General features: G+C 38.0%; 1 protein-coding gene across 4 annotated transcripts in view; it reads left to right on the forward strand.

Moving 5' to 3' along the window:
- LOC117208319 (neuronal acetylcholine receptor subunit alpha-7) overlaps positions 1-27626 on the forward strand; it is a 263872-nt gene that overhangs the window by 76280 nt on the left and 159966 nt on the right. For all 4 annotated transcript variants that reach the window (XM_033449393.1, XM_033449391.1, XM_033449392.1 and 1 more), the window contains exon 4: positions 9131-9175. In XM_033449393.1, coding sequence (XP_033305284.1) covers positions 9131-9175 — 45 coding nt within the window. The remainder of the gene's footprint in view (positions 1-9130; positions 9176-27626) is intronic.

Consider the following 27626-nt stretch of genomic DNA (forward strand, 5'->3'; position numbering starts at 1 on the left):
CCTCTTATTTATGTTACGTTACATACTTTCAGCGCTGTTATACCTTTGATCGTGCTATTTATATATAGAATCTTTTATTCGAGTCGAACATCCAAACAACGCTAATTGTTTTACCATTCGAAACTGAAAATCTGGTTGAAAATATATATTATACACGTATTTACAGTATCTAGAACTGTAGGTTAAATTATCTTTAAATATCGTACTATTTTGTATGGAAAGTACCGTGCACGGTAACATACAATTCTGTATATTATTCTGTCCCTCTCTCCGCCCTCTCTCTTTGTAATGCTCAATCCGACTAATGTTTCAATGCTATGCGCGGGCATATGAAGCGTAATTACACTCGACAAGCAAATATTTTCCGGTCCATACAATTTCGCGTGGAATAAAGCGCTACCAGCGCTGGGGAATTCCGATATACGACTTACTTGCTATGTAAATGCATGAAACGTAATTATTGCACATGGCAGACAACCGTTCATATTGATGGGAGTTCCTGTGCACATACGGGAGAGCCCCATAAAAAAGGTTAAAATTCTGATGTAAAGTAAAAAACGAGGAAAAGGGAAACGTCGGGTCGCAATTGAATTGAAAGTTACCGCGAACCACGGAAACACGAAAAAATGGAGTCCACGTTGCCAAAGAAAATGTCTTCGTCTCTCAGGGGAAACAATATCTTTTATGCGAAATCCTGCGGTTAAAGTTCACTGAAATCAATTTTTTGTGTTATTACGGCTTCGGTGTATCGTGGATATTAAATTTTTAATCGTTGTTACTTCATGAATATTTGGTCTTTGGCTTCTCTGTACTCGTGCCGGCTCAACCGTAGATTCATCAATTTTTCTTGAACATCATCTTCTCTCTCTCTCTCTCTCTTTCTCTCTCTTCAAAGAGCACGATTGCTTTTGAAATGGACCTCGGTTTCATTACGCGAATCGTAACGGATATTCACGGAAATATTTTTATTTTCATAACCCGTTCCTCCGAGTGGTAAAACAGATTCGATTTTTTCGCTTATTTGAAGGGAACGTTTACCTCGAACGCGAATGGAACGTATTATTATTCGGGATATTAAGTTAAATCGGACGTGAAATAACTCGATCGTACGTACATATAAGTGATCGGAGAAATTAGAGATGACATTTTGAAGGGAAGAATGCAAATTGAGAACTTTCGTCTGAGTTTGTATTTATCTTCCAAATAGAACCATACGAATAAAAATGGATAAAGCGAGCAAGAAGTATCTACGTCAATATTAACTTTGGCGGACCTGTTTTTGCAAAATGTTAGATAAATACGGGAATCGTTAAAATTTGATTATCACTATTAATTTAGTTTTTAGTCATACCACTCGTACTCTATTATTACTGAAACTATTAAAATTATGTTTCAATGACTGGAAATTAAACGAACAACAAACATCATCGTTCGTGACCATTCGTTGGGAAAACGAATTCGTAAAAACAGAGCTCCCTTTTATCCTTCCACTATATCGATAGTCCGGAAGCGTTTTAATTGGATATTTCGAGACAGAACTGAATTCAGCCAGGCAAACCGTACGTTCTGGCCGGAAATCCAGTTGGACCAAAACGGAATTCGTGACCAAAACAGATGGCGTGTGATCGTGAACAGGTTAGTACACAGAATTTCCATTCGTGTTCTGTTGATACACCGACGTTTATATGTATTCTGTTTTGCAAAGTGCAGCAGGCTGGGAAAAGTTCTGCACTGCGATAGTGCTGCAAGATGACGATTCTATTCGGTGCACACGAGGATACGTGCTGTACGTTTTGATAGCATCTCACAAAAAAAAAGACAAATTTTTTTCGTTTAGTTCGATATAACATTGCTTAGAACGCTTCCAGAGAATAAATTCTACGCAATAATTGTTTTTGCAATTGTTTTGGTGCGCTCTGCTTAGCTCCTAGTTTTTGTATCCCAACCGTTTAAGCTGTCGTATCTGTTTCTATATCATCCTTGTGTCATCTTGATCATTGTATGTATGTACCTCGAATTTCGAAGATTCTAACAGCGATTCTCCGCTGGCTTCGACAGTGTTCCGCTGCTCGAGGGCTTAGCCCTCTGAATTATCAAAGTTGTCAACGGCGGCTGGTAATCGCTTTTCCTTTCGCATATTAATATACGTATATTATGTACGAAATTTTGTTAAGTTAACTTAAAATTTTATAGTAAATTCTTGTTTAGGAATAGTCGCCTCACGTCCGCGATTATTTCAAATCGCATCTGCCCTGACGTAGCGTGGACGCCTTCGACGCTACGTTCTAAACAAATATTCAATATATTTAAAAAATAACAGAACTATTGGGTAAAAGAAGAACGATAATGAAAGTACACATCGATGACGAACGGTAAATTAGTTCTTGCTGCGAGATATCGTTATCGATAAAAATGAAAACGATAAATTTCGTTTCGATGGTAGTGTCGTTTGACCATGAACTCTGTATTTATGATGGGCATAATGGAAATTGCGTGGCGTCATGTTTCCTCTTTCGTTCTCCAGTGGCGCGCTGTCAGCTCTTCGCAATGTATCGTGGCGTCCTGCTGATTTTCAGTTTCCCTTCGCGTTCTTCGTCTGCTCCCGTTCGTGCAAGCTTGTTCAAAGGCGCGTCCACAGCAGCGCAAAGTGACGAGATGCTTTTTCATCAGCGTCGCAATTATAAAATGGTAAAGCAAGCTCATCGTATTACTCGGCCTTCGCCATTTCACGTTGCAAGTTGTACGTGGGTCGGAATAAAGGTACTGATCAGTGAAATTTCGCCTCGACACGACCTTATTTTCTGCTTTTGTCGTCTTCGCTTTCCTTATCTTCCTCTCGTCTCTTTCCTATTCTGCCTTTTCTAAAGTTTCTGATTAATTTTTCCACTTCATACGCGTGCCGCGATTTCAATTCGGAAAGTTCGACGTTCGACGACTAATATACGGAATATATTAATAAAATGTGTTTCGACCTCATTCTCGATCGCGCCTCGTGAAATTCAATAAATTAAATTTATCATGAGAATATCGAATATTGTCACTCTACGCAAACAAAGTTTTATACAATCTGTCATACTTTTGTAGATGCGATGATTTAAATGTAATTAATATTTGGCTGTTATTTAAAAAAACTTCAAAGTTGTTAGAAACGAAACATCAAATTATTTTCTGATAATTGTATCGCATGCTGTATAAATTATCTTCCTTATGGTAACGCTAATCGTAACTGATTGTATAATATACATACTAATTGTAATGAAATGAAAATCGAAAGCTGTTGACTGTGATATCTGAAAATAATAGGTAACGGAGAAAATTGGTGAACTCTTATTGTGCGAACTTCAATTGTACAAACTGTTCGTCCCCTGACATGTTCGGATAAATGGAATTTTACCGTGCTGCAATTATCGTTTGATCAGTAGGATGTTTCTATCACATAAACATTTAATAGAAAGTTAACTGTTATTTGATGTTTCCTGTCATCTTTCTTGCCTGCTTATTCAATCTGACGTTTTACACGTAAAAACAACGCGTTCCAAACAGCTTCGTGCATTAAAGCAAGAGATATTTCTAAATGGAGCAAAATACATCCCATTACTCAGCCTGTTTCCCCTTCCCACCCGGTTTCCTTAAGTCGCGTTACTCAAGCTGCTTCGAGTTTTTACCCTTCCTTCCTTCCTTCCTTCCTTTCCACCCCTTGTGCCTTCTGAACGATCGTTGCAAAGAAAATTGCAAACTGCTCACGTTCCCGTATTTTTTATTTATTCAACCGGAACGCGTTTCATATTTTCGCTTCCGCGAGTTGAACGATTTTTTTGGTCGTTGATTATTTTTCGGTCGCTAGGGAACGCTATTTTTTCTGACAAGCTTCAGCCACTGAATCTGTTTTTCCCTTTCAAATCGCCACGTTTGACCATTTCTGCAAATCATTTTTCAACCTGCACTTGAACGAAAAACCGTGAAATAACGCCTCTCCTTCGTTGAAGAATTTTGATGCTGCCTTTCGTCCTTCGCTCCCGCATTTATATTACGTTTTTCTTGTATTTCAGCAGGAAAATAAAACAAAAGTCTAGAAGATATTTTTCTATCGATTAAAATACAACAATGTAATTTCTTTATAATATAGTCGAATATATGTATGAGGTAAATTTCTAATCGACAGAATTAAACGAAATTGGATAAAGAAATCTAAGAACTTTTGAAAACGAAAAGTAACTGCTGAAAAGTAAAAGTTCCGAAATATATTTCTTAGAAACAAAAGAATCGGTGGTCGTAATTTTTTACGCGAAGATGGTATTGTAAGCTATTACGTTTGTCCATAAACTTTCGTGGTTTTCGCTCTCCGCTTTTCTTCTTTTCTCGGCGTCCGACCAAACGCGTGAGTCACACTACTGGTTGGCTCGCAGCCCATGCATTCAGCCAAACGTATACATGTTGCATACCAAAAAGACCACAAACCACGATCCTTGGTTAACCCTTCGAAACAATCTTCCCATATTTCTTGTCCTATCGTTGTTCTATTCGCAATTCTTCGTTGCAATGTGAAAAGAACGAATACTTGAAATTAGATATAGTGTTGGCTGCTTTCATTTGAATTGTAACATGATCGAATTGATCGTATATTGTGTATTGATTGCGCGCTGATATTAGAATTCTAGTTTTTTTATTCGCTAAGATAATGCGGCGCTTTACATAGTAAAATAACAAAACTTTCTTACTTTCATCTATTTTTTTCCACGAAAATGTACGAATATAGCACCGATTCGATGGGATCGTCGTTTTGCGTGTGCCGGTAATTTTTATCTTTCTCCGAATAGTACGCAATTTATCGCCTGCAAAGGAGTTAAATTGTTCGAAATGCAACTCTTCAAAGCGTTTATACTGCGCGTACATAAAAGCGAATACGATGAGTTGTATCGCGGCGAATGTTTTTCTCTTCTCTTTTACATCGTGTACGCTGCGCAAAAATTAATCATCGCACAGAACGTGTACCTACTTAGTTTCTCGTTTGAAAAATAGTTACGTTATGCCAGAGTAGCTTATACGGCTCTGTTTTCGGCGAATGCTTTTATCTAATTTTCCACGAGGTTAATTTGCCAAGCTTTTTCAACAAAAGTTACTATTTCGGAATTTACTGTTGCTTTTCTGTGATATCTGTTCTACGAAAACAAACGACGCTGCAGAATTTCCATTTTATTAATTTTAATGTCACATCGAGTGCCTGTTACCACTACGAACATCAATTATTTTAACAATCTTTAAAAGAAGGATTCGAATAGCGTGTTGTACTATATTATCTTGTTTAATAGTTTGCTTTTTTCCCAAAACTATTAAGCGTCAAAATTGCATCAACGTAACGTTTGGTTTAAGCAAAGGCAAACTTGAGTTCTGTTTAAAAATATTCCATCAAATTTAGAAAATTTCTGTTTCACCCTACAAGTGCTTAATCCATACGTAGTACGGGCAAGGCGAAAAATTTAATATCGCTAATCTGAGATGCATAAACGCAAACAATCGCAAACATGTCAACGATCTAAAGCTAGTATAGAGTTGTAACGTATGTATATTCGTCTCGTGATCTTCGTTTACAATTACATACAAAAACGTAACAGATGACTGTTGCAACGTTACAAGGCAATATTAATCGAATCTCCTTAGCTCTAACAGAAAGACATTTCCTAGAAAGTATGCCAGCCACTCAAATGAAGCGAATCATGCAAAACGATATATCGTTTGTTGCGAGAAACGTCTAGATAGAAAAGGAATACGAAAAGAATTACGATATTAATGTTGAAAGCGTGATGTCGATTCGAAATATTGCTATTATATATGTAATATCAAAAAAAGGGGGGTATACGCTTGGTCTATCATATATTTAAGTTCGAGTTTTCTTGGGGTAGTATGTTGTAAATTTAAGGTATAAACTAAGAATCGTAAGAGTGCTGGGGAAGAGAGAAAGAGAGAGAGAGTGTGTGTAAGTAAGAGTGTATGTCTTGGTGACGTCAAAGCTAAATGAGAAAGGGAGTGAGTGCGAGGGTTGAGGTTCAGCATTTTTTGACCTGGGAAGACAGAAGTTGTGAGCCGAGTGTGAGAATAAGACGTACGAAGATATTGTAGTCAGTTTTTGCATTGGGTAATTGCCTGTTAAAATAAAACTAAATCTCACTTCAAATAGAACATCCTTTCTTGTTCTTACTCTGGACTATGTAGGTACTACATATATAATAAAGAAACTATTAAAAAAAAAATAAATAAAAAGTAATAAAAATGTACGAAGAAACACACATTTTCAGACTATATTATTAGAGGTAATTTAAAAGCCGCTTTTTGTAGTTTTAATCGGCGTTTAAATGATTTTAAAGATCGACTAGTTTCGAGTCGGACGAATTTACTATTTTCGACTGAAAGCCTCGTGTGTCCCAAATGTAATGTCTCACTACGTTCGAGAGGGAAATTTCAGCGTGAAGGGTTGACCTGTTTGAATCGACCTTCGATTTGTGTCCGCTTTGAAGCGAGTACGAGCGCAGATTACGAGGGGGCTATGCGTAGACCGTAACCGAAGGCGTTGTCAACAATTTCGATTAGTTTCGACACCTGCGTCGTAGCCTCCCGTTGTGCACACGGTTCCGTCAAATAGTGACACGACTGTACTCTGTAAACAAATTGTACAAACGTTCCTCGTATTTTACGAATTTCGTGTATCTTTCGAACATTATCTGTCATTCATTTATCTGTGCACTGTTACCTCTATAAGCTATCGCGTTGCTCAAATATAATACATACTAGCTGATTATTTCAATAAGAGTACAAAAATAGTTCTCTGGTAAATACTTTTCAAACGACACAATGATAATGTTAAATACGATGATACGTACGTACATACGATGAAAAGTTAGGAATAAATTATCAAATTAAGTTATAATTCCAACGAACGATGTATTTGCATTATTTAGCGGATTATTATTTCACGGAGATTTAAATATATTAGCGAACGAGTGTATAGTTTCAGTATTGTATGTCTCTCTGAAAACCATACATCTTTTGCTAGAAACATTTTCTCGTACAGCAAATAATATACGAATTGTACGAAGTTATCCTGTTAACGAGACTCACTCTGTATATGTATATTCATTCGATTTAAAAGGTTCGATTTTGTTAAACAGTCCAGCCTGATGGTAAAGTAAATTTCCTTCGAATCTCGTAATTGCAAACGCCATTAGGTGTGAAAACGAAATTCGTGTTTGCAGGTTTGACGACAGAAATAATACCGTGAATTAACACGACGAGCAATTCTCCTCTAAAACAGGAATAGCGAGAAAAGACTTGTAATAATCTAATAACCTGTTTGGTTAGCGCAGACATCTCTGGCGTGATTTGTTTCACAATGATTGATTCGATAATTTGATCGCTTATTGATTTCCGATAATTCTCTGGTCTCTTCCACTGCGAAACATATTAAACAACGATTAATCATGGCTGCGACAAGCACGGAATTATTTTCCTAATAAAATGGATATATGTACATATATTATCGATCTACGCAAGTTGAAACTTATTATACGCGCTATTTAGGCCATGAAACAAAATCTTTAAATTCAACGAGCATCAAAATGTTGAACACGCAAAAAATTTTGATTTCGCAATTTTCCTCTGTCGTGTTCTTGATCGGAAAGCTTTATACATCGTCGATAGTTTTAATTTCACTTTCAGCCGAACGGAAAATCGACCTTGGACCCGATTCCACGTTGAAATGAAAATCGAGCGCCAATTCGATTTCACTTTTTAATATGTTTGACACGCGCGTAGGTCAAGGTTGCGATTAACAAATATGCCAACGAATTCGGGCAGATGTCTAAACATTCAACGTTAAGCTATCGCGAGATCTCCGCAAAGATTCGTGCTTCAAGAAAATCTGATTATTTTCAAGATTCGTGGTCCCTTGGGACTCGCGTTTAACGCAAATATATGTATCGTTTTATCTCTTTCCAGAGTGTAAATGTACCCTATTAAAATACACTATAAAATTTTCTGACCAATGAAACTTTTAAAATCAATTCTAACCTCGCTTTGAACATGTATAAAATGAAATTAATTTCTGAGATAATGGGCCATGCTCGGTTCGTGTTTGAAAATGAAATAATACGTTCACTTAGCACTCGGGCTATCTGTTAATTACATTCTTCGTCACTTTCTTGCTATTACCGCGTCCTAGCCGAGTTTTATGAGATTAACATGCTATTTTTATCACGAATAGTTAAACTTAAACCGTTTGATACTTGTTGCGCTGGTCGCGAGCTTTCCTTCTATTCTATGCAGCTTCGGGATGCACACATACATTGACATGCAAATCTAGCTTCTTTTCGTCTCGAATCGAGACACGCCTTTGAGATTTATTTCGTTCGTGGTGATAGTTTTGAAACGTAAATCTTTTGTATAAAGCGTACAATTTTTATATGAAAATTATAAACTTAACCTCTTGTGTAGTTGTTTCCCTTTTCTTATCATTTCGTTTCATTGCTTTATTTTATTTGTAATCGTTCATTTTGCGTTATATAATATATTTATTCGGCAATTAGTTGTGCCATTAAGTAATTCAAGGAAAAGTTCGATATGTATCGGATAGAGATATGAAATTGCAGAAACGAAAGTGTCGCGGTAAGTAGTTTTGGTCAACGACCGGTCAATTCGTTCGACACGATCGTTTACCAAGTGGTTTGCCTGGTTGACAGTATCGTTGAAGTGCACTCGTTTTATAAATCACTTTGAACTTCTGATGATGAGTCTGTGGTAGAGTGCGGTTCCCTGCAGAGCACTCGGGAAACGAACGATCGCGGCAGCAATTTGTGGTTATTGATCCTAGTTTTTGGTGTGAATTTTACAACTTGCGCGTCTCACTCTCATCATTCTCTCTCACGCTCTTCTTTACGCGTATCTTACGGACTTTTTTCTCGCAACAAAGTAATTCTATTATATACATGCGATATACTCGTTCTTTCGTTTCGAGAAAATTGAAAAAGAAATGATCCGTATATCTCAAATTTATAGAACTAATTTTATTTCCTACTTCTATAAAACGATTCGAACACTGAAATTATACTAACTTAATGTTTCTCTTTTGTTTTTTTCTCAGGATGAGAAGAATCAAATATTGACGACGAACGCGTGGCTGAAATTGGTAAGTGGTTAATTAACTATACGTTAACGTCTACAGACCGTATGGGAAAGCACTAGTTTCTAAAGCCTTTACGTAGTTTTCAGCTTAATAAGTAGCTGCTCACTATAGTATTAACTCCTTGGCGTTCGCAGTTTCTTGCATACATATACCGAATAGACAAGAGCGCCAATGAGTTAAAGAACTTTCTTCTAGAACATATTACAGAAGGAATTTCAATCTAAAATCACGTACAGTATCTTCGTTCTAATTTCGTAATTTTTAAGAACCATAAACTTAACAAATATATAAGTATGAAATAGCTGTTTCTAAGTTATTACCAGAGAGACAATTTGTAATAGCTCGTGTCGAGAAACAATTTGACACAAGAGACGCACCGACAAGAGTACCGGTAATGGGGTTTGCGGTAAAAAATGGGAAATTTAAAATGCACTCGCGGTAATATCGTCCTTTTCCTTTCTCCAAACACCGTGGTGCACCGGTTCGCTTACAGGTTTACAGGAAATCAATATACCCGAACTAATACTCGCCTGTCACGGTTGCTATTCTCATTTCCATCGAAGTGGTATAACGTTCCCGTTGAAGAACGCGTTCTATTAGCGGTAATGGTACGTGGTGCGAAAAGAACGACGTTTAAATACCTTGGGCTAATTACTCGCGCAATAAAGAGCATCTTCAGAAACTTTATAACAAACTACGGAGTTTCAGAATAAAAAACAGAGTTTCCTGATAGAGAGTTCGAAAGTCGTTTACAAAATTTACAGATCGATGCTTGTTAGTTTTCGATTTTTATACTTTTTATTCGTGTAAATTATTCCATTAGAAAATACGCTAAAGTATATTTCGATACTCTTTCTTTATATCTTACTCTTAATATAGAGAAAATTCTATGCCTCGAGTTCTGCATTATATTTTATTATTTTCACCGAGATTTTTAATTCTCAAGCATACAGATATTCGTTCGTAACAAATTATTATTTTTGTCCGTGTTCAGGAATAATCAAAGAAATTTATTTTCCATGCGTATTGTAACACGTATGGTGATCAATCACTCGTAATTTTATATGACTTCTGTCAGGAGGATTCGATTGCTCCGGCAAATTGAAATTTCAATTTTGTTAAAATACGAATACGCGCGAGCGAGAGCCGAAGCAACGCGCGTAGAATATCATTTCCATTTTAATAGAACCACAAGTCGGTGCAGCAGACTTGCAAGTTCCTGTTGTAACAGATAGGGAAAAAATGTTGTCGATTGATGGAATCGATTATTCATTTACACTGCATTCGTCAGGCAGACTACCGACGAGGCGGAAACGCAGCTGCGGCCGTCAGTATTAGCTCTTTCCCTATCGAGCGCTTGTCAGAGAATTTTTTGCAATTTCTGCTTAAGGTACGTCTATTGTGTACTACTACAATACTATTGTATTGCTCAATCGTCAATGCAGGAAAATGAAAGACGTGGTCGGTTTCTTCTACTTTATCCTCGAGTTCGGCGGGAAGTACAGTGGCTGAACTTCGTATAGGACGCAAGATGGCAATTATTGCCTCTGCTTATTAAGATTGTGCTTATCCGATAAAAAAGAGAAACAACGTAAAGTAAAAGGAGCGATGGAATATTTAATAGATGTTCGAGACTAACTTTGATCGATACTTGTCAAGTATAAAGGGAAAATTGGAAGTTAGATTGAAAGCTCAGGATAATGAAAATCCACGATAAATTAAGAAATTATCGATAACGATCGACTAAAGTTTGTAATTGCAACGATTGTAACTTTATTATTATCTGAATCAATCGAATCGATCGAATCGTATTTAATTAATGTACAAATTAGCTAAAACTCGGCCATTTCATTCTTAACGACCGAATACAACTCCGTCTAATAATTGATTATTTAATTTCATTAATTTATCAAAGCGTACCACGCGCTTTAAAATGCTCACGTTTCTTCTTGACTTTATTTGTAAAAATATTTATTAACAACTTAATAAACTATTAAAAATATCAGAAATCAACGGATCGATTGAAAGCACAGCTACGCTTCTTTTCCACTTCGACATGACCAAGAAATTTTCAAGACTCTCCGCGTAAAGAGCTCGATCGATCTTCAACGACCAGTGGCGATGATCTATCAAATGAGATCGACAAAATTGATCCCACATGCTACTATCGAGGTACCGGTGATCGAGGAAACAAGAAGGTGCATGCATCACAGTCGATTCAGCCAGTTCGAGTCATCCTTTTCGTGTTTCCTTTCCCGCGTGGCAGCTTCGTGTTTCCCTCGGGTACGAAAGGAACGTCGTACGGGAAAGGAGGTGGTTGGCGGCCACGAGGGGATGGAAAGTAAGATAAAAGGGAACGGCAGCAGGCTGTACACGGCAAAGAGGATTCGAGAAGATCGAGAGAGTAGAATGATGCACTCTTGCGTCTTTCTGCAACTCCGGCTGGATCGAGATGAAAAGCACGGGGAACGTTTTTTGACGTTGCTGCCTGGAATAAAGAAATGGAAACGAAAGGTCCGGGAACGGTAGCCGCGTGCCGGTGACGTTTTGGCTTTCTTGCGCGATACGCGACAACTACACGGGAATTTATTCATAACTCACGGCGCTGCTCTCTCGGGGTTGCACGGTCTATAAATTTCGTGTCATACTCTTCCATACATTTTTTTCTAGAGACAATTGTTCCGTGTTTATTTGACGGGAAGACTAAGGTGCAAGAACACGAAGCTACTGTTAGCTTCCAATTAATATTTGCGTTTAGTGCTCTTGATAACAGATTCCCTTGAGAAATAGACGACGTAGTATTTATTACGCTACTTCTAAGACAGAAAACTGAGTTTGCAGCGACGTAAACGATCGCATCAAATTTAATTTAGTAATTTCCATGCCACGTTCACGCGCGTACAAACGCATTCGTATATCTTGTAATAGGGTTGAAAAAGACTAATGTCAAATTACGAGTGCAAACCAACTATTACCCATTTCCGGCCCATCTGTTATTTTCATCTGGTCCCTAAATCATATCGTGTCGATATCACTCCGTTTCCCGGTTTATAGCTATTTTATTGTTTCTGAAGAATTGATTTCCGGCGGAGGTAAAAAGATTTCCTTCCTGCCTTTCCACCGTCAATTCGTCACATCCTCTTTTATCCTCCTTCGCTTCGTCACCTTTTTCCATCCCTCCAACTGCTCTGGAATTCGATTGTATCTCCACTCTTTTTGATCTGTTTTTTGTTTGGCTCCTCGTTGTCGGTAATCGACGGTAAAATCTTCGAGAAGCCATCGAATCTCTTCTCGAGGAAATATCGATCGTCGATCGAGCACTAGAGAAAGACGATTATTTTTCGTTCGATTAATTAGCTCCAAGTTCTTCTTGCCGATTCTTTGCCGCCGTCTATATCTACTCGGAAACATCGATTTTTTAATTCCATCCGTATCCGCTTCCTCGGCAAAAAAAGTAGATATCGGAGAAATGGAAAGATTTAGGAGGATGCAGATTTTTAGGAGAAAAGTCCCAATCGACCAAATGAGATAGTATTTAAAACGAAAGTCACGTTACACCCTAACGCTTTAAATATCGCGAGATTCGAATAATTCGAGACGCGACATAAATATTTCCAAATGTTTAATAATTTTAATCAATGAACTGCATTATGCAATTTTCCCCCAATTCGCAGAAGATACGCAGAATGGCGATGCGAATGCCAATGAAAAATTCTCACGTCCTTGCAGCGTATAGTCGCCGCACGACTGCTATGCCAACATCTGTTAATTGTACCGAAGTTACTCACCTTTGAGAACAACAAGCTTAATAAAGCCCTCGATTCCTTGGTACGGACCATCCGTGCATTAAAATTACATCGTGAAATTCTCGGCTAATGACGAAGTTCCACCGAAGAGTATTATCGTCGCGCGGCGTGGACCGCTTTGAGGCGGCCAATCAAAAGTTTCGAACGTATTAAGCCGAATAGAATTTCGAAGCAACCCTTGTGGCTGACACGATTCGCCTAATTTTGCAATCTGTTATAAAATAATCAGCGCAGAGCTGTACAGGCATGGCGCGTCCCTTTCGTTCCGGAAGGCAACCAGTTGCGGAACAGTTCAGGACCTGTTGAAACCGTCCGTAGTAATTCATCCTTGGAAAAGAGCCGCTGAATAGAGCACAGGTTATTTCTGTCCTTTCAGCGAGAAAAGAGCGAGAACTGCACAGTTAAACGAACGAATTGATACGAACTTAATCCAGATCCCTCTCGCGTTGGAATTTATACTAGTCTAAATCTACCGAGAGTCTAAAGTTGTAAACTGGAAATCAGCGAAAGTAACAACGTGCTTGTTTAGGCAACAAATTATTAGAATAGTTTCTGATAAGCGGCAATTACGGTAAAAGGAGCGTTACGAGCATTATAAGCGGAATTTCAATGAAATTCGTAATTCAATCGGCAAATGGATAATTTCACTCGAAGATACGCATGTGAAAAGAAATATTTAAAATATATCCGATACACCTTAAGAACAGCTATCGTTGTAAAAAAACATTTGTTCTACTGGTCGCATAGAATTCGCCGAATAAACAAGAATCTGACGGGAATATCGTAATAATAAAAGCAACAGCTCTTTGAAAAATGCGAGGAAAGAGAAAAACGCTGGCTCGTCAAAAAGGATGCCTGTTTTTGCGTTTTACATGGGCAAAAGTGAAAGCACGTTTTGAACGAGCACTTGTGCGCGCGAAAGGCCGAAAAATAATTCAAACCGAAGTCTACGCAGCCCGGATACAAAATGTTGAATGCCCTCCAGTGGAAACATTTGTGCAGAAAGCATTCGGACTAAAGCTGTAGGAACTCGGTTGTGCACGACAAACCGGCGGCCGAACGACGAAACGGATTCCGGTTGAATACAAGCTTCCGAGTTTTCCAAAAAATTCAACGACGAGCTCGTCGTCGTTTCAGCCGTGTATCTTTTTTATTTTCTCTTTCACCCGTCTAGGCGTTTGATAAATGAAGCTGTCGATCGTTGAGACGCATTGCGAGTACAGTAGATATATATGTCTGTGGATGAAGGAACTCTTGTACGTTTCTGACGAAGAAGTTTGCTAACGTCTGCAAATTTCTAATGGAAGAAGAAATTAGAAAAGATCGCGATAAAATACGGTGGAACCCGATTGGTCTGCTTCGTTGGAATCCAAACAACTCGGATAAATCGAGATCTACGACAAAACACGAAACGTCGACCGAAATTCATAACGAAACAAATCTTCGGGTGGAAGAATCTTTAGAAGAAGTTTGGTTTGTGCAAACGTGATAATCGAGTGAAGTGAACAAAAACCGAAAGTGAGAAATAAATCCTTTCCTTTTTCCTAGCGACGTATGATATCTTAATTTTCTTGAATTTCAAATATTTATATATCGGACATAAAGATGCCAAGACGCACAGATATCGAGCAATTTCAGCGACAAATCTCTTTAAGCAGAACGCTTTTCGGAGCACGAATTGGAACAACGCTCGCTGAGGAAACACTCGTCTTCACGAGCTGCGAGCAAAATTTCGTGCAACTTTCGAACGTTCAAGCTGTTTTCTCAGCAAACGCGGCGCAAGCCCGCTCGTTGCAATGTTTCTCGTACTACGCTCCGCTACCTTTTCCGTCTTTAATGGAATTCTTCCAGACATCTGCTTTGGAAGTTCATCTTCAGCTATCTATTCGACTCACCCTTCGACTTGGAATTGCAGGCGACGTGACGCTCGCGAGACATACTCGAACGTTTGAATTTAAGTATCCTATACCACTGAAAGTTACAAGTGCCTCCTCTCGAATCTTCTCCAACTTCTGCTTTTACAACGACTTGTCTGATAAAGTTTGTCGATGAAAATCCTCGAGTATCTCCTCGTTTTGATGCAGTTGATTTCAACGTTTGAAACATATCTTAACACAGCATTGAACGCTGACGTATCGACTCGTCCAGTTTGCTGTCCAAACGTTACAAACTAATGAATTGATTCATTTGTATTTGGAGAGGCTTACGATGCAAATCATGAACTTCTGTGAAATTATAAAAACACGCCGTTGCAACGATCGTGTTATCGTCCGTTCTTTGTCGTTACCTTTTTCCTTATTTCATGACATTCTTTTGGTATACCAAAAGGAAATTCTATTATCGTGAAGCGATAGGTAGCATTTTTTTTTAACTAAACGCGAAACTCGTAAAATAATCTGATATTCATCGATCTTGCCGTATTCTTGATCGAAGAGGTACTCAACGAGTCACAAGTGTTCGATCGTGTAACGTCTCGCGAGCGATGCTTAGACTGCAGTGTTCAACGCATTTCCGACTATGTACGCTGCAAACACGCTTATCTCGCGCGATCGCGTTTCAAAGCTGGTCACAATCTGCATCGACACGCGCAGCACCAAAATAATTGCGCGTACTTTGTCTTTCCTCGTTGGGAAACCTGGATTGACGACGGTGTACTGTACATCTTTCGCAATGAGTAAACGGGAATGATCGGATAGCGGGATCGCAGGCAGGCACAGTCGGCCACGGTTAACATCATCACGTAGCGAACACGTCGAGCGTGTGTTAGCACAACGTCGCTACTAAATGTATGGAGCGGAGGACGTTGTCGTAACACTCACGTTTCACTAGCACGAGTGGCTGGAATAACGTGCCTCTAGCATTCGCATTTTAGATCAGTTGGCCTGCCTCTTTGCGAACCTTCGTAATCGACAACTCGGAAACGAAATCTTTAATGTCGCTCTCTTACGCGACGACACGTTCGTGGCTCGTTTCTCTTATCGAGGTTCCTCTCGTGCATCGAAGCTTATTTCTCTTTGTACGCGTATACAACTACTTTGGCCGGAACGACGAGATCGAGACCAATGAAAATCGTTATTCGGGTTATCCGAGTTATTGGATCTCCAGGGTCGACGGAACTTACTTAACGTCGTCCACTTTGTATAGTACATGCCACGATATAACGGGCGTGTAAATGAAATTAAGTAGCAGAATTAATCAGCGGTTTAATAACTGTCTGATGTTTGTAGGTTCACCTAGCGTCGTGCACTGCATTCTGTATGAAGGTTCCGTGTAATAAAAATGATGTAAGTTAGAAGATGTAAAAAAATAAAAAAAGAAAATAATTTCCTTAATCAGATTTCATTGTTAATCGAATGTAATAATAATATACGGGGAAACCTCACTTTGTATTAAATTTAGGATGCATCTTCCATCCGATCAATCAGATCTTCTGTTCTTTTGGATGAACTTTTCGGATAAAGAAATTTCTAACGAAAGCAAGGAGGACAATTCTCTAACGATTAATTAAAAAGAAAATTGTTAATTTTTTGAAATTACATCGTGTTCAATTATATTCATCGGAAATCAGCGTTTGTTCCAAATTTCAGCTTTTTAGTTGATCGGTTGGCCAGACAGACAGACTGACAGACAGAAAACTAAGCTATAAAATAACTGTTAAAAAAAAAATGATGACTTACGAGGAGTATTTTATTTAAAAGTAGAAACATCGCAAATATAGCGCTATTTCTGTGTCCCTTAAGAAAAGGGGAAAAGAAATTATAATACGAATGTAAATTTTTATTAAATGTAGTAATTTATTTTTACTAAATTTATTAATTCTAGAGACAGTACATTTTAACATACATATTAACTCTGTTACATATTAACTCTGTTCAGTGGTGGAGCTATAAATTACTCGGAGAATATATTTTACCATCTGCTTTCCCTGTTGAGTTTTGCAAATTTTCCGTAACCATGCTAGGACGCTTGACAACATTAAACTCGTAAGGTCAGCGAATGTGTGTTGAATTAAATTAAAACTGTCGTAATTACCTACCACCTATCGATATCAGTCGAGGGTAAAGTATTTATTAGGTACTTAACCAGGCTTAACATAATTGGTTTTACATAAGTTAACCCTTAAACGTGACCCGAAGCCATCGTTACGATCAAGCGTGACGAGGATTTACGGCCTCGCGAAATTTCAAAACGATAGATCGCGGTGTACGAGATAAGTGGTGCGCGCGCGATCATTTTGAAATTACGCGAGCTATCAAAACGTTCGATCAGCCAGTGGAAAGTTTGGTTAAGATTATACCTTCCTGATGATTAAACAAAAAACATCTTTTTCGTAAAGGAAGAAAAAGTTGTAAATAAAAAGTACATTTTTCTTCGAAATCTATCCACAAATTTCAGAGAGCGATAAGATTTCGTTGGAAAGCGGGATTTATCGTTGCAAATGATCTTTCAATCGAATCGTTGTTCAAAGAAGGGTCGAATCGAACTATGAGATAGCGCAGATATCTAGCTTCCCGTTATTGCGCATCAATAATCCTCTAAACGTCTCTTCCACTATTTCCATTCCGTATACGAAGCAGAAACCCGATGATTTCAATCGAACGTTTCCTTTTCGAAAGCTGCCCTTGCGTTTTCTTAAAAGGCACCATTGGGTATACATAGATATGCACATTGAAAATGCAATGAATTTAACTTATTCGACGCAGCAACGTTATCAAAGAGCGATTCAAATGTATCATGGTACAATAGAATTATTTTTTAAAGGGCACTACGTAATCACAAAATGATTACGGAACAATTATGTTATTTGAAGAGCTTTTTATTCTCAAATTGTTTGGTTCCTGTGTCGTAGATACAAAAGACTCTCCTAAAATAGAGAGACCGAAATATCGAAACATTTAAAATCAGTGACTATATAGATCAACGAATTATCTATTTGATATAATAATAATAACATGATAATAAGTTTACCTTTAGCTATTAATTTTTCATCGATTTATACATTTTAAATTGACTACGATACCCTGATACTTATAGGCATAATATAATAAGAGCAACAAGCGTACACGAAACACTGATCAAATGTGTTTTATTAAATATACAGGGTGGTTGGTAATTGATGGTACAAGCGAAAAGGGGGTGATTCTACGCGAAAAAAGAAGTCGAAAATATAGAATAAAAATTTTTTTTTTAATTTTTTCCATCGAGACAACGATCTACAGTGAGATCCGTTATAACGAGAATTGATAAAGTGCACGCGTACCGAGCGAAGATTCAAAGTCGATTTTCTCGAAAACAAAGCCTCAAACGAAAAATTTTTATTCTATATTTTCGACCTCTTTTTTCGCGTAGAATCACCCCCTTTCCGCTTGTACACAAACTGTTAGTTAATGACGGCTAAAGTCAACGTTGAAAACGAAAGAATTGGAAAGAGTAAGCGACTGAAAAATAAGGACAATGTTACAGTTTTGTAATTAGAATTCTGCTGTATCGAGCGAGCCAACTTGGCGATAGCAATCAAACGCTCATATTCTCTGCACAAACTCGCTCTCGTTACTGAATTTGACGTCTGAAAGCGAGGGTTAATCGTGCTGCACGTCATAATGCCGCGCGTAATCATCGATGTTCGACAAAACAAAGGAAGCGATTGCCATGCAGAACATATAACGATTAACGAAGAAGTAGCAGGTGGCGTTAAAATTGTTCCTAATCTTGACCATTCGTCATATTTCTCTTAAAAAATTGGTACACTGTATTATACGTATAATGCATAAAGTCATCGTTCGAGGTGGAATTGACATTTCCAGGTTGTTTCATCTATAAGAAAAGTTGTACGCGAGCGTTACTAGAAAATTTGTTTGAATTTGGAATAATAAAGTGGTACGGTTGAGAGGCAATGTTATTGTACGAGCCGAGGAACAAGGAAAATTGAAATTAAGTCTACCATGAAATCAAAACCGTCCCCGCCGCAAGCCGCGGCTGCGAATCTATCGGAAAAAAAACAAGCGCAAGTGGGATGGTAGCGGCACAAATAAGCGACATAATTAAAATTAAGTCGGCTGTATAATCAAAAGCAAGCGCGATATTTCGGTCATTTTCGCTGCACAATCGATAGATGTTAAATATTGGAACAAGTGCATAAAAGTTAATACGAACTTAACAAGAAAAGTAAAATAAATCAATTAAATTATGAATGAGCAACAATTTCGCTTTTTCACGCAGTTGATGACAAATTTAATGTTCCGCTAAGGCATTCCTGAAATTAGGCATCTAAGGACATAGATTAATTAGTTCAAACGTTGTTGCCTTTTCTCGCATGAAGCTGAAAGTGGGCGACACGCCAGCCAGCCAAAAGCAATGAGCGACAGATGGAGCAGAAATTTTCGTGACTGTTGAATCGTAAATTCATCTATACGATTAAAATTAATGACGTGCGAAATAACGGACATACAAAAAAACAAAAAAAAAAAAAAATATGAGGACAAGTTAAGCGTTAAGTAAAAAGGGTACACATATATTTAGCGGCGAATAGAAACTGAATTTTAGCAGCAAGTAGTTACGTTTTACTGAATTTAACTAAAAATTGAAACACGGCACTGTAAAGTATATAAAAAATTAAGATATCGTTACTTGCGTCATGTTTATTATACTGATTAATTTTTAATACTGAACGTTTTTATTTTCTCGTCCGTAAAGTAACGCTATTTTAAAATAGCTAACGTTTGCTAGGAAAATTGTTTTCCCTCTTTTTTTTTTATAAGGCACATCTTTTTTTACAACTTTCTTCGTAGAATAAATTTTATCGTTTCGCGCGAACACGCGTACTCGTTTCAACATGATTTGTAGTGTAACGTACGTGTGCTAAAGCTACTAATAAAATTGTAGAGAATAATCTGAAGTGGTAGGCATATATGTGCAACTCTTTCATAAAGTCTTTAACAAACTCGTTATTAGTTTCCAGCTAATTAAGCTTCGATTAAAACGACTAATTTTATTGAACGCCCCTGAAGTTTCCAATTTTATCTTTTGAATAATTATACTCCAAGTAATCGTAGTAAAAGCACGTAATATTAACACCAACGTAAACCTTTTCTAAAGCAAACAACGAATATTCAAATTACTTTGGCCGATTTAAACCTTCCAAATTACTGGAAATTTCCATGAAATCGCCCCACCGGCTGTTAAATCGCCATTGCGAATTCTATAAAGCGATCTTAGCGAGATTGAAATGAAAATATAGCATTTGTGCTTCTCCTTTTCAATCGTAAGTTAACCATCAATCTTTGGCGAAACAGGTTCGAAATTTATTGCCACAGACTCGCTGCTCGACGATACGTCGTACGGTGAAATAATTTATGCAGTTTAACGATTATCTCCGTATTCGAATCCGCTGCCATTACAACGACGCGTATTAATCCCTGCGACGATTCCCTTGGCCAATTTCCGCCTAGTCGACAATAAATTTTAACGTCACGTTAACGATATCGTCTCCCCCAGCCGTATTATCAAACATTTCTGCGATGGATGTTGTGAAATTGTGTCGTTACGGCTCCTTCGATAAACTTGTCTCATTTATGTAATATGCAGCGCAATCACGAATTGTTTGTCAACGTTGAAAATAATAACCCTCGTTGCTTTTAGTGGTCGCGTCTTGAGTACACTTGCCGTGCTCTCGTGCTTGATAAAATTCACGTTGAAGACAACAGATAATTGAAAAGGGAAATTAACGCGAAACATAGTGCTTAGCGTGATTGAATTTATGATGCAAAAGCATTTTAAGATATAGCGTATTGGCTATACATCTACGTTCTCTCCAGTGCGCTACATTTTAGATACCGTTTCCTATCGTTCAATCAAGTAATTGGATCGTAAATTCGGTTTTGTAATCTGACATAATAAAATATTTTTTGTACAATACCTTTCAAAGTATCGATATATAGCGTAATTAAGTAGAATAATAACAAGATTAAGATACTAATTTATCGACAGTGGAATTCCACGAAGCGTGTGGAAAAACTGTATTTTTTCATCAACTAATTACATATCGAGCCGGCGAATCTAGTCAAGTTCTCTGGATTCATTCTCTCATTTTACCATGACCCAGTTTAACATTCAAGGGACACAAAGGTCTCGAAAATGCACTTGGGGAATCGCATTGCCTGCTAAAATCTCAGTTCATTCTGGAGATCGAACTTCGAGATAGCATTAGTCCACGATTGGCTGGAAAAAGAGAGACGAAACGTATCCGCAGCTTTTCATCAACCTCTGCAAGTTTCTTCCTGATATTGCTAAAAGTCCTGGATGCAAATCAAGTTCACGAACGGACGTGACCTGGAAATCAGGTTCATTCGTGAGTTTCTAAAACGGGAAAGCGTACACGTACGAGCGGTGGAAAATGATGCTCCATGTTAACGATCTTCGCGCAACAGGTTCGATTCGAACATAAATTTATCTTATCAATTGCATCTAAAAAGTATGCGACAGCATTCCATCGTAAATAGATAAACGGGAATATTTGTTGAAAATTATTTTTCAAAAGTGTTTTCGTACGAGATGTCTGTTTTGCGAGAGGTTTACCTTCGATTATTTATCGATAGTAATCGATGGTGTAAAAGGATCTGTTTCTTAGAAGATTTTAAAACGTGGAGCAATTTTAATTAATCGTGCTTGTACTACTACCTGTTATTTACTATTTTACTATCTACTGCTCACTAACGATATTCTAAGTGCAAAATGTTGTTACGATTGTTGCAACTACAGTATGTATTTCTTGACAATCGCTATATTTATTGTACGCCATAGTGTAAAGTATCTTCTATTCCGCGATAAGGAATATTATTTTTCTGATATTGAGGTCGCCTTTGAGACCGTTGAACCTATGTACAAGTAGGCTGGAGACCGTAATACAATGTACTATGGCGATAGAAACATTCAACAGGTTCGGTTATTCGATTGGTAGGATGGGTTGAGGCCATAAAAATTTCGTGCTAGAGTTCAGTTACGATACATGTACCAATTAAGTTGCGTTTCTACTAACCGATTTTTAATAAACGGTGAATTAAATCGATTAGAAAAATTCAATTAGACGAGCGATAATTAACGAAGTAAATCTTTCGTCTTAACAACGAACTAACGTATCTCTTGAAAATTTATATCAGAATATTCTTTTAGCTATTGATATTATCAAAAGTTTCATTGGATACAACATTCGTAAAGTAAAAGATAAAACTACGTACGTACATATAACAATTATATCATTCATTGATTTGACGTAATAAGGAATAATAATAATTTCAAATGTAGATACAAGTACACGAATGCTTAACAAATTTTAATAAAACCAATGGAATAATCGCTAATGACAAAGGTAATGGAGAAACAACAATCGTATCATGAGTCGAGTTCCCCTTTTATCTTCTTTAACAGCTTCTGTTCGCAATACCTGAATCGGCTATCAACTGCCGGATAGCACGAACGTTGTTAGAAAGAGAATGAACAGTTCCGAGATGATAATAAACTCTGGAAAACGATTAGTACGGAAGTCCATTTGATCGACTATTGATCGGTTGCTCACTGGGTATATTCAAGTTCCTTTGTAGTCGATCGTTTCTTTGTAGTTGATCGTCTCTTTGTAGTCGTCCTTGTTTTCCTTACTGTACATTCTTACGTGAGGTCATTGATAGAAAACTACACGAGGTGATATAAAGCGATTTTCCACATCTGAAGCTTACTACAAGTCACATTACAACGTTGCAACGAGTGCACTTAATTTCAAATATTAATAATCATTATTTCAAATTGCCATATTCCTGTCGCATAAAAACTAAATTCGCGATGCGAGTTGTTCTCTTTTCGCCAGAAATTTCACAACTTACTACACACGGTATTCACAGTGACCCGAACAACAAATCAAACAAACGGCTAACGCGATTTACTTCGTTTTTTTTTTCAGAGAACGCTGTAGACTAGAGCTTTATTCCGCGGTTCTGACTTATAGCTAAAAGTTCGACCACGCGACTAATCCCCTGCAGAGCACGTTGCAATTCTCGAAACATTTCCCAAATAATCGTAAATCATCGATCGCGGATTGAACGGTCGTTTCTCCACGTGGAAGTGAAACGCGCCTTTCAATTCTGCATCGTCAAATATTTGCATACTTGCTGGATTTATTGCCGGGCTGTCCATTGACTGACTATAAAACCGATTGTACGAAAGACTAGGTGCATTCAACTTCAGGAATATCGTCAGTTATTAAAACTACAGAAACGAAACATTCTTCCAGGTAAATATAACGGAGTCGGTATCGTCCACTGAGAAGTATTTCGAACGTTGTTAATTCATATATCTAGGAAAGCGTAATAGCAACAACGTTTTATAACAAATTCAATAGTAACGGTCATTCTTTACAGTTTACGTCGTACTTTACTTTATACATAATGTCTTTTGGAATGAAATATTACGTGTTTGTAAGCCATAAAATATTCTAACTTCAGAAGGCTAACGACACGGTTACCAAAGCCGCAGAAATAAGGAATTTCTGGCAAATATAATCGTGTCAGTATCATCCAAGAGAACAAACTAATGTAGTCGAAAGAGAATATTAAGTAAAATTTACATCGACGTTCGGTATGCAGTTCCGTAACGCGTCAAATTGGCGGAGTTTCGTAAGGAGGAAGCTCGTCCCTGTATCCGATAGTGCGATATTTCGTAGGAAAGCCAATGGCTGTGTTTAAATTTTATTCGCCGCCTGCTAGAGTACCGGGACTGTTATAAAGAAACACGCGAAACTATCGGCAGCTATCGGTAATGCGTTACAAGTTACAACGCAACGATGCTCGAGAGACGCCGGAAAAACGTCGTCGATCGTTAACCGATAGCTGGACAAATAGACTCGCGTAGACATAAACAATCCGTTAGCCAGCCAGCTTTTCACCATTCGTTGTTCAATTTCGATCGGCTTATCGCGGTCACGAGGAAAATTTCGGCCTCAAACTGGCATCTCTCTAAACTATCGGCGTTCCTCGGACGTATTTAGGAAAAATTTAACGACCCTGTAACCACGATATTTCAAGCTGCACGATATAACGTATTCCATGGCAGTATCTGGCGCGCCTCCTACTATTTATGGGCGTGATAGAGGCAGCATCTGAGGAAAAAGAAGGAAAATTGAAGAATATAGAAGGCTTTGGGTGCGGTGACTGCGGGTAAACGATGCTTTATCGCGGCTTAGTCGTTGCTACGGCTAACGTTCCATTGAATCGTAATATATGAAACGGCTGTTTGCGCGTATAAGTAAACGTATATTTTGTCGAGAGTGTGCCTTCTCGCGAAGAATCGAAGATGAAGTAGCCGAGGACCAACCAGTGAAGCGCGATAATTACGTTGACGCAATATTATCGAAAGACCTGAATAAAGTAATCTACATATTGTTTGGTCGAAATGCAAAGGATACATTACGTTGCTATCCTTAGACGAAACGTCTTACTTAGTGTTTTTCCATCTTTGAAGTTATTTTATGCAGATTATGCTGAAATAACGACTAATAAACTTGTGTAGTTATTATAACGATTATCGACTACTCGAGTTAAAATTCCAACAAGTTAAAGGTTGATTCGGTTGTTCCTGACTGCTCATGTTCAGAACTCAACAATCGACTTTAACGACCAAACAGTAGCCAATATCGTATCAAAGCTGATTTATATCGGTGTAGTGTTCAATTACGCTACGATCGCGATACAATAATCTGTATTCACACTGTAATACCAATCGCAATTCAGTTGAGGCTATCGCGACTGTGACAAGTGTGACCCTACCTTGACGTAACGTAAACTGTTGTCCGATTGCTCCTGTTCCTCCTCAATTATACGCAACACTTTTAGGAATTTGAATGTCTCGAGAATCAAAATCAAACAAATTTGTTCAGTGTACTGTATGCAGGAAATGGCAAGAGTTCTCAGAAGATGCTGTTTCCCTTTCAAAATATTTCATTTATCGTTGACCGCTGGAATTAACTTTTATAGCTTCTCTTGTTAGTTGAATATTTTTAATTTATTGTAACGAAATAACAGTTCACCAAAGATTTGTTTCAACAGAATTCATTGATACAGGAATATACCGTATATAGATTCATAGAAAAGAGGCCAAGTTCTATAAGCTCATGAATGCTTGATCCATCTTTTTTCAATTCTCCGCGGGCTGAATTTAATCCCAATTTTAATTGCATTACGGTCGCCAAACATTCCTTCATACAAAATTCAAAGTACACGTTATCGTTTCTATCCTCGTTCAAATTTCGTTTATCCTCGCGTTTAATTCGGATTCTATCCGATTCCGCACATTGCACGATGTATACAGAATCGTGTGCTTAAAGCGATACATCGACGAAGAGAGCGGCACAGAGTAAATCTTCTATTACAAAGGAATTCGTTTCTTCGTACAGCTGGTAATGCACGAGTTTCGATATCCAGTTGCGATAGACTGATTTACGAGTTCCTAAGCGGAACAGTAGAAAGAAGGATTCGAAGATCTCTCGGGAACTCGACTCTCTCTGTATACAGATACCTACAGCGATTTCGAACGATCTAATTCCCTCGTATCGTGCGCTGTTAGTTACTTGTCGCTTCTAACGACACCCTGTAGGTTTCGTTTATCGACGTATTCCAGGGATCTTAAATTTTGTTAATCCCGACGTGCCACACGTTGAGCTAATTTTTTCGTTTTTCGATCTCTTCTTGGACAGATCGAAACTGTTCGAACGAAACAAGCGATTATTTTCCTATGTAGAATTATCGACGAGGCATTTGACAGAAATGCGTGTATTTCAAACGCAGTGTTTCAAATATATGTTAAATCGTTCGATGCAACGAGTCACAGAGATTAATAAAATGAAATTCAATTTTAAATATAATTTACGATTCTACTTGGCACTCTTGAAACTGATTCTCTCCGATCTTCTTTTTGGAGGAAGATATTGGTATTGGATGTAATTGGAAAAATGTTAAAATCCAATAAAAGATAGTAACTGGATGGAGAGCGTCATAGCGAAGGAGCGTCCGTCCGACGTAAAGTAAAGCACGTTTCACGTGTTGTTGAGTCCTAGTAGCTTTTCATGACAAACCGTATAACATCGTTCTGAGGATGACGGTGTCCTTGCATCGATCTAATCTACATGAAGTACATCGGCGTTCAGAGTCTATTAAGCGTACATCTCTTGACCCAACTTCTTCGCTCGTATCGGACATTTATCGATTTTTTCAATGTGGAAGCGGCGGAAAAAGTTGATCGTAGAAACAATGATAGAAGTTTGATAAAAGGGTGAAACACTCGTTCTATTAATTACCTTCGCAATTAAGGCTTGACTTTTTATATTATATTATATTATATATATATATATAATATTATATTTTAATGCGTTCGTGAAAATAGGTGCTTTTATTTACAAAATTTAAAAGATCGTTAAATCGTAGAAAAAGTCGTGAAAAGAATTTTATATTTTCCATTTCTGCGAGTTGTCAAAAAACGTTCTAACAAAATTACCGAACGCGTCGAAACGAAGGAAAAAAAGCTTCCTTGAAATGAAAATGCCCGAAGCGGAAAGTAATTTAACGATAAATTATTTTTAATTGAAACGGGCGGTGTGCCGGTAGCATCCTTCGTGGGCCAATTTATTTTCGTTATTCTGCATCAGATAACTTTAATTAGCCGAGAGAACCGCGCCGGATATCATTCCTTCAGCTTTAATCGAACAGAGTAATTAATACGATTCATCGTTTTCAAAATTGTTTCCACTATTTTCACGAAGATTATTAGAATTTCAGACATAGAAACACCTTCCATTTGCAGCTCGTCTCTTTATCGTACGCGAATTATAGATCGCAATGTATATCACGATCGTTTCCATCGAACCAAACGATCGAATTGATCGAAGCGAAGCGACATCTCAGACACAACATTCTTGAAACTCCCAAAGAAGTCAAGTGCGTCGCGAAGTAAACAATTCTCCCTGGTCTCTTCCCATCATCGTTCGCGTCTGCTTCTGCACGCTTTGCCTCCTTCTCCCGTCTTTCTTTCCCGCTTCAATTATTCGCTTTCGTCATCTGTCTTTATTCTGTTTCGATGCACTTGCTCTTACACGCGGTGGAACATGCGCGCACACCCGTAAACACCGACATACAGACAGAGGGCGAGCACCCCTCTGTGGCCCACTTCCGTTCGAGGTCTGCATTTGAGGCCCTTGATGCCACGAGAATCTCTTCTGGCTCGAACCACACGGAAACCATCTACACACGACCTTCCGCCACGCCGCTCTAACTGTATTGATAACGACGACTTGACAGGTCACTATAGCGTATTATGAGCTTCACGATTTCTAGGTCTCCATCGGGTATTGTCTTCACTGTATAAAACGATTTTCAGCAGACGGATGCGATTGCAAGTCCAGAGTATATAGAGCCGATGAATTCTCGAACGAAGATGTAAAAGGTATTCGTAATAAATTCTTCGATCAAGTCGATTAATCGAGTGACGCATTATGATCAGCGGTGAAATACCAACATAGAAAAGATATTGTAGCATTTTCATAGTACCAGCATAAAGTGAGTAAAATTGTAACAAGTGCGCTTACTTAAGTAACTTTGAAAAACGTATTACAG

The sequence above is a fragment of the Bombus bifarius genome, unplaced genomic scaffold (assembly GCF_011952205.1).
Source record: "Bombus bifarius isolate JDL3187 unplaced genomic scaffold, Bbif_JDL3187 scf7180000008062, whole genome shotgun sequence".
Classification (NCBI taxonomy): Eukaryota; Metazoa; Arthropoda; class Insecta; order Hymenoptera; family Apidae; genus Bombus; species Bombus bifarius.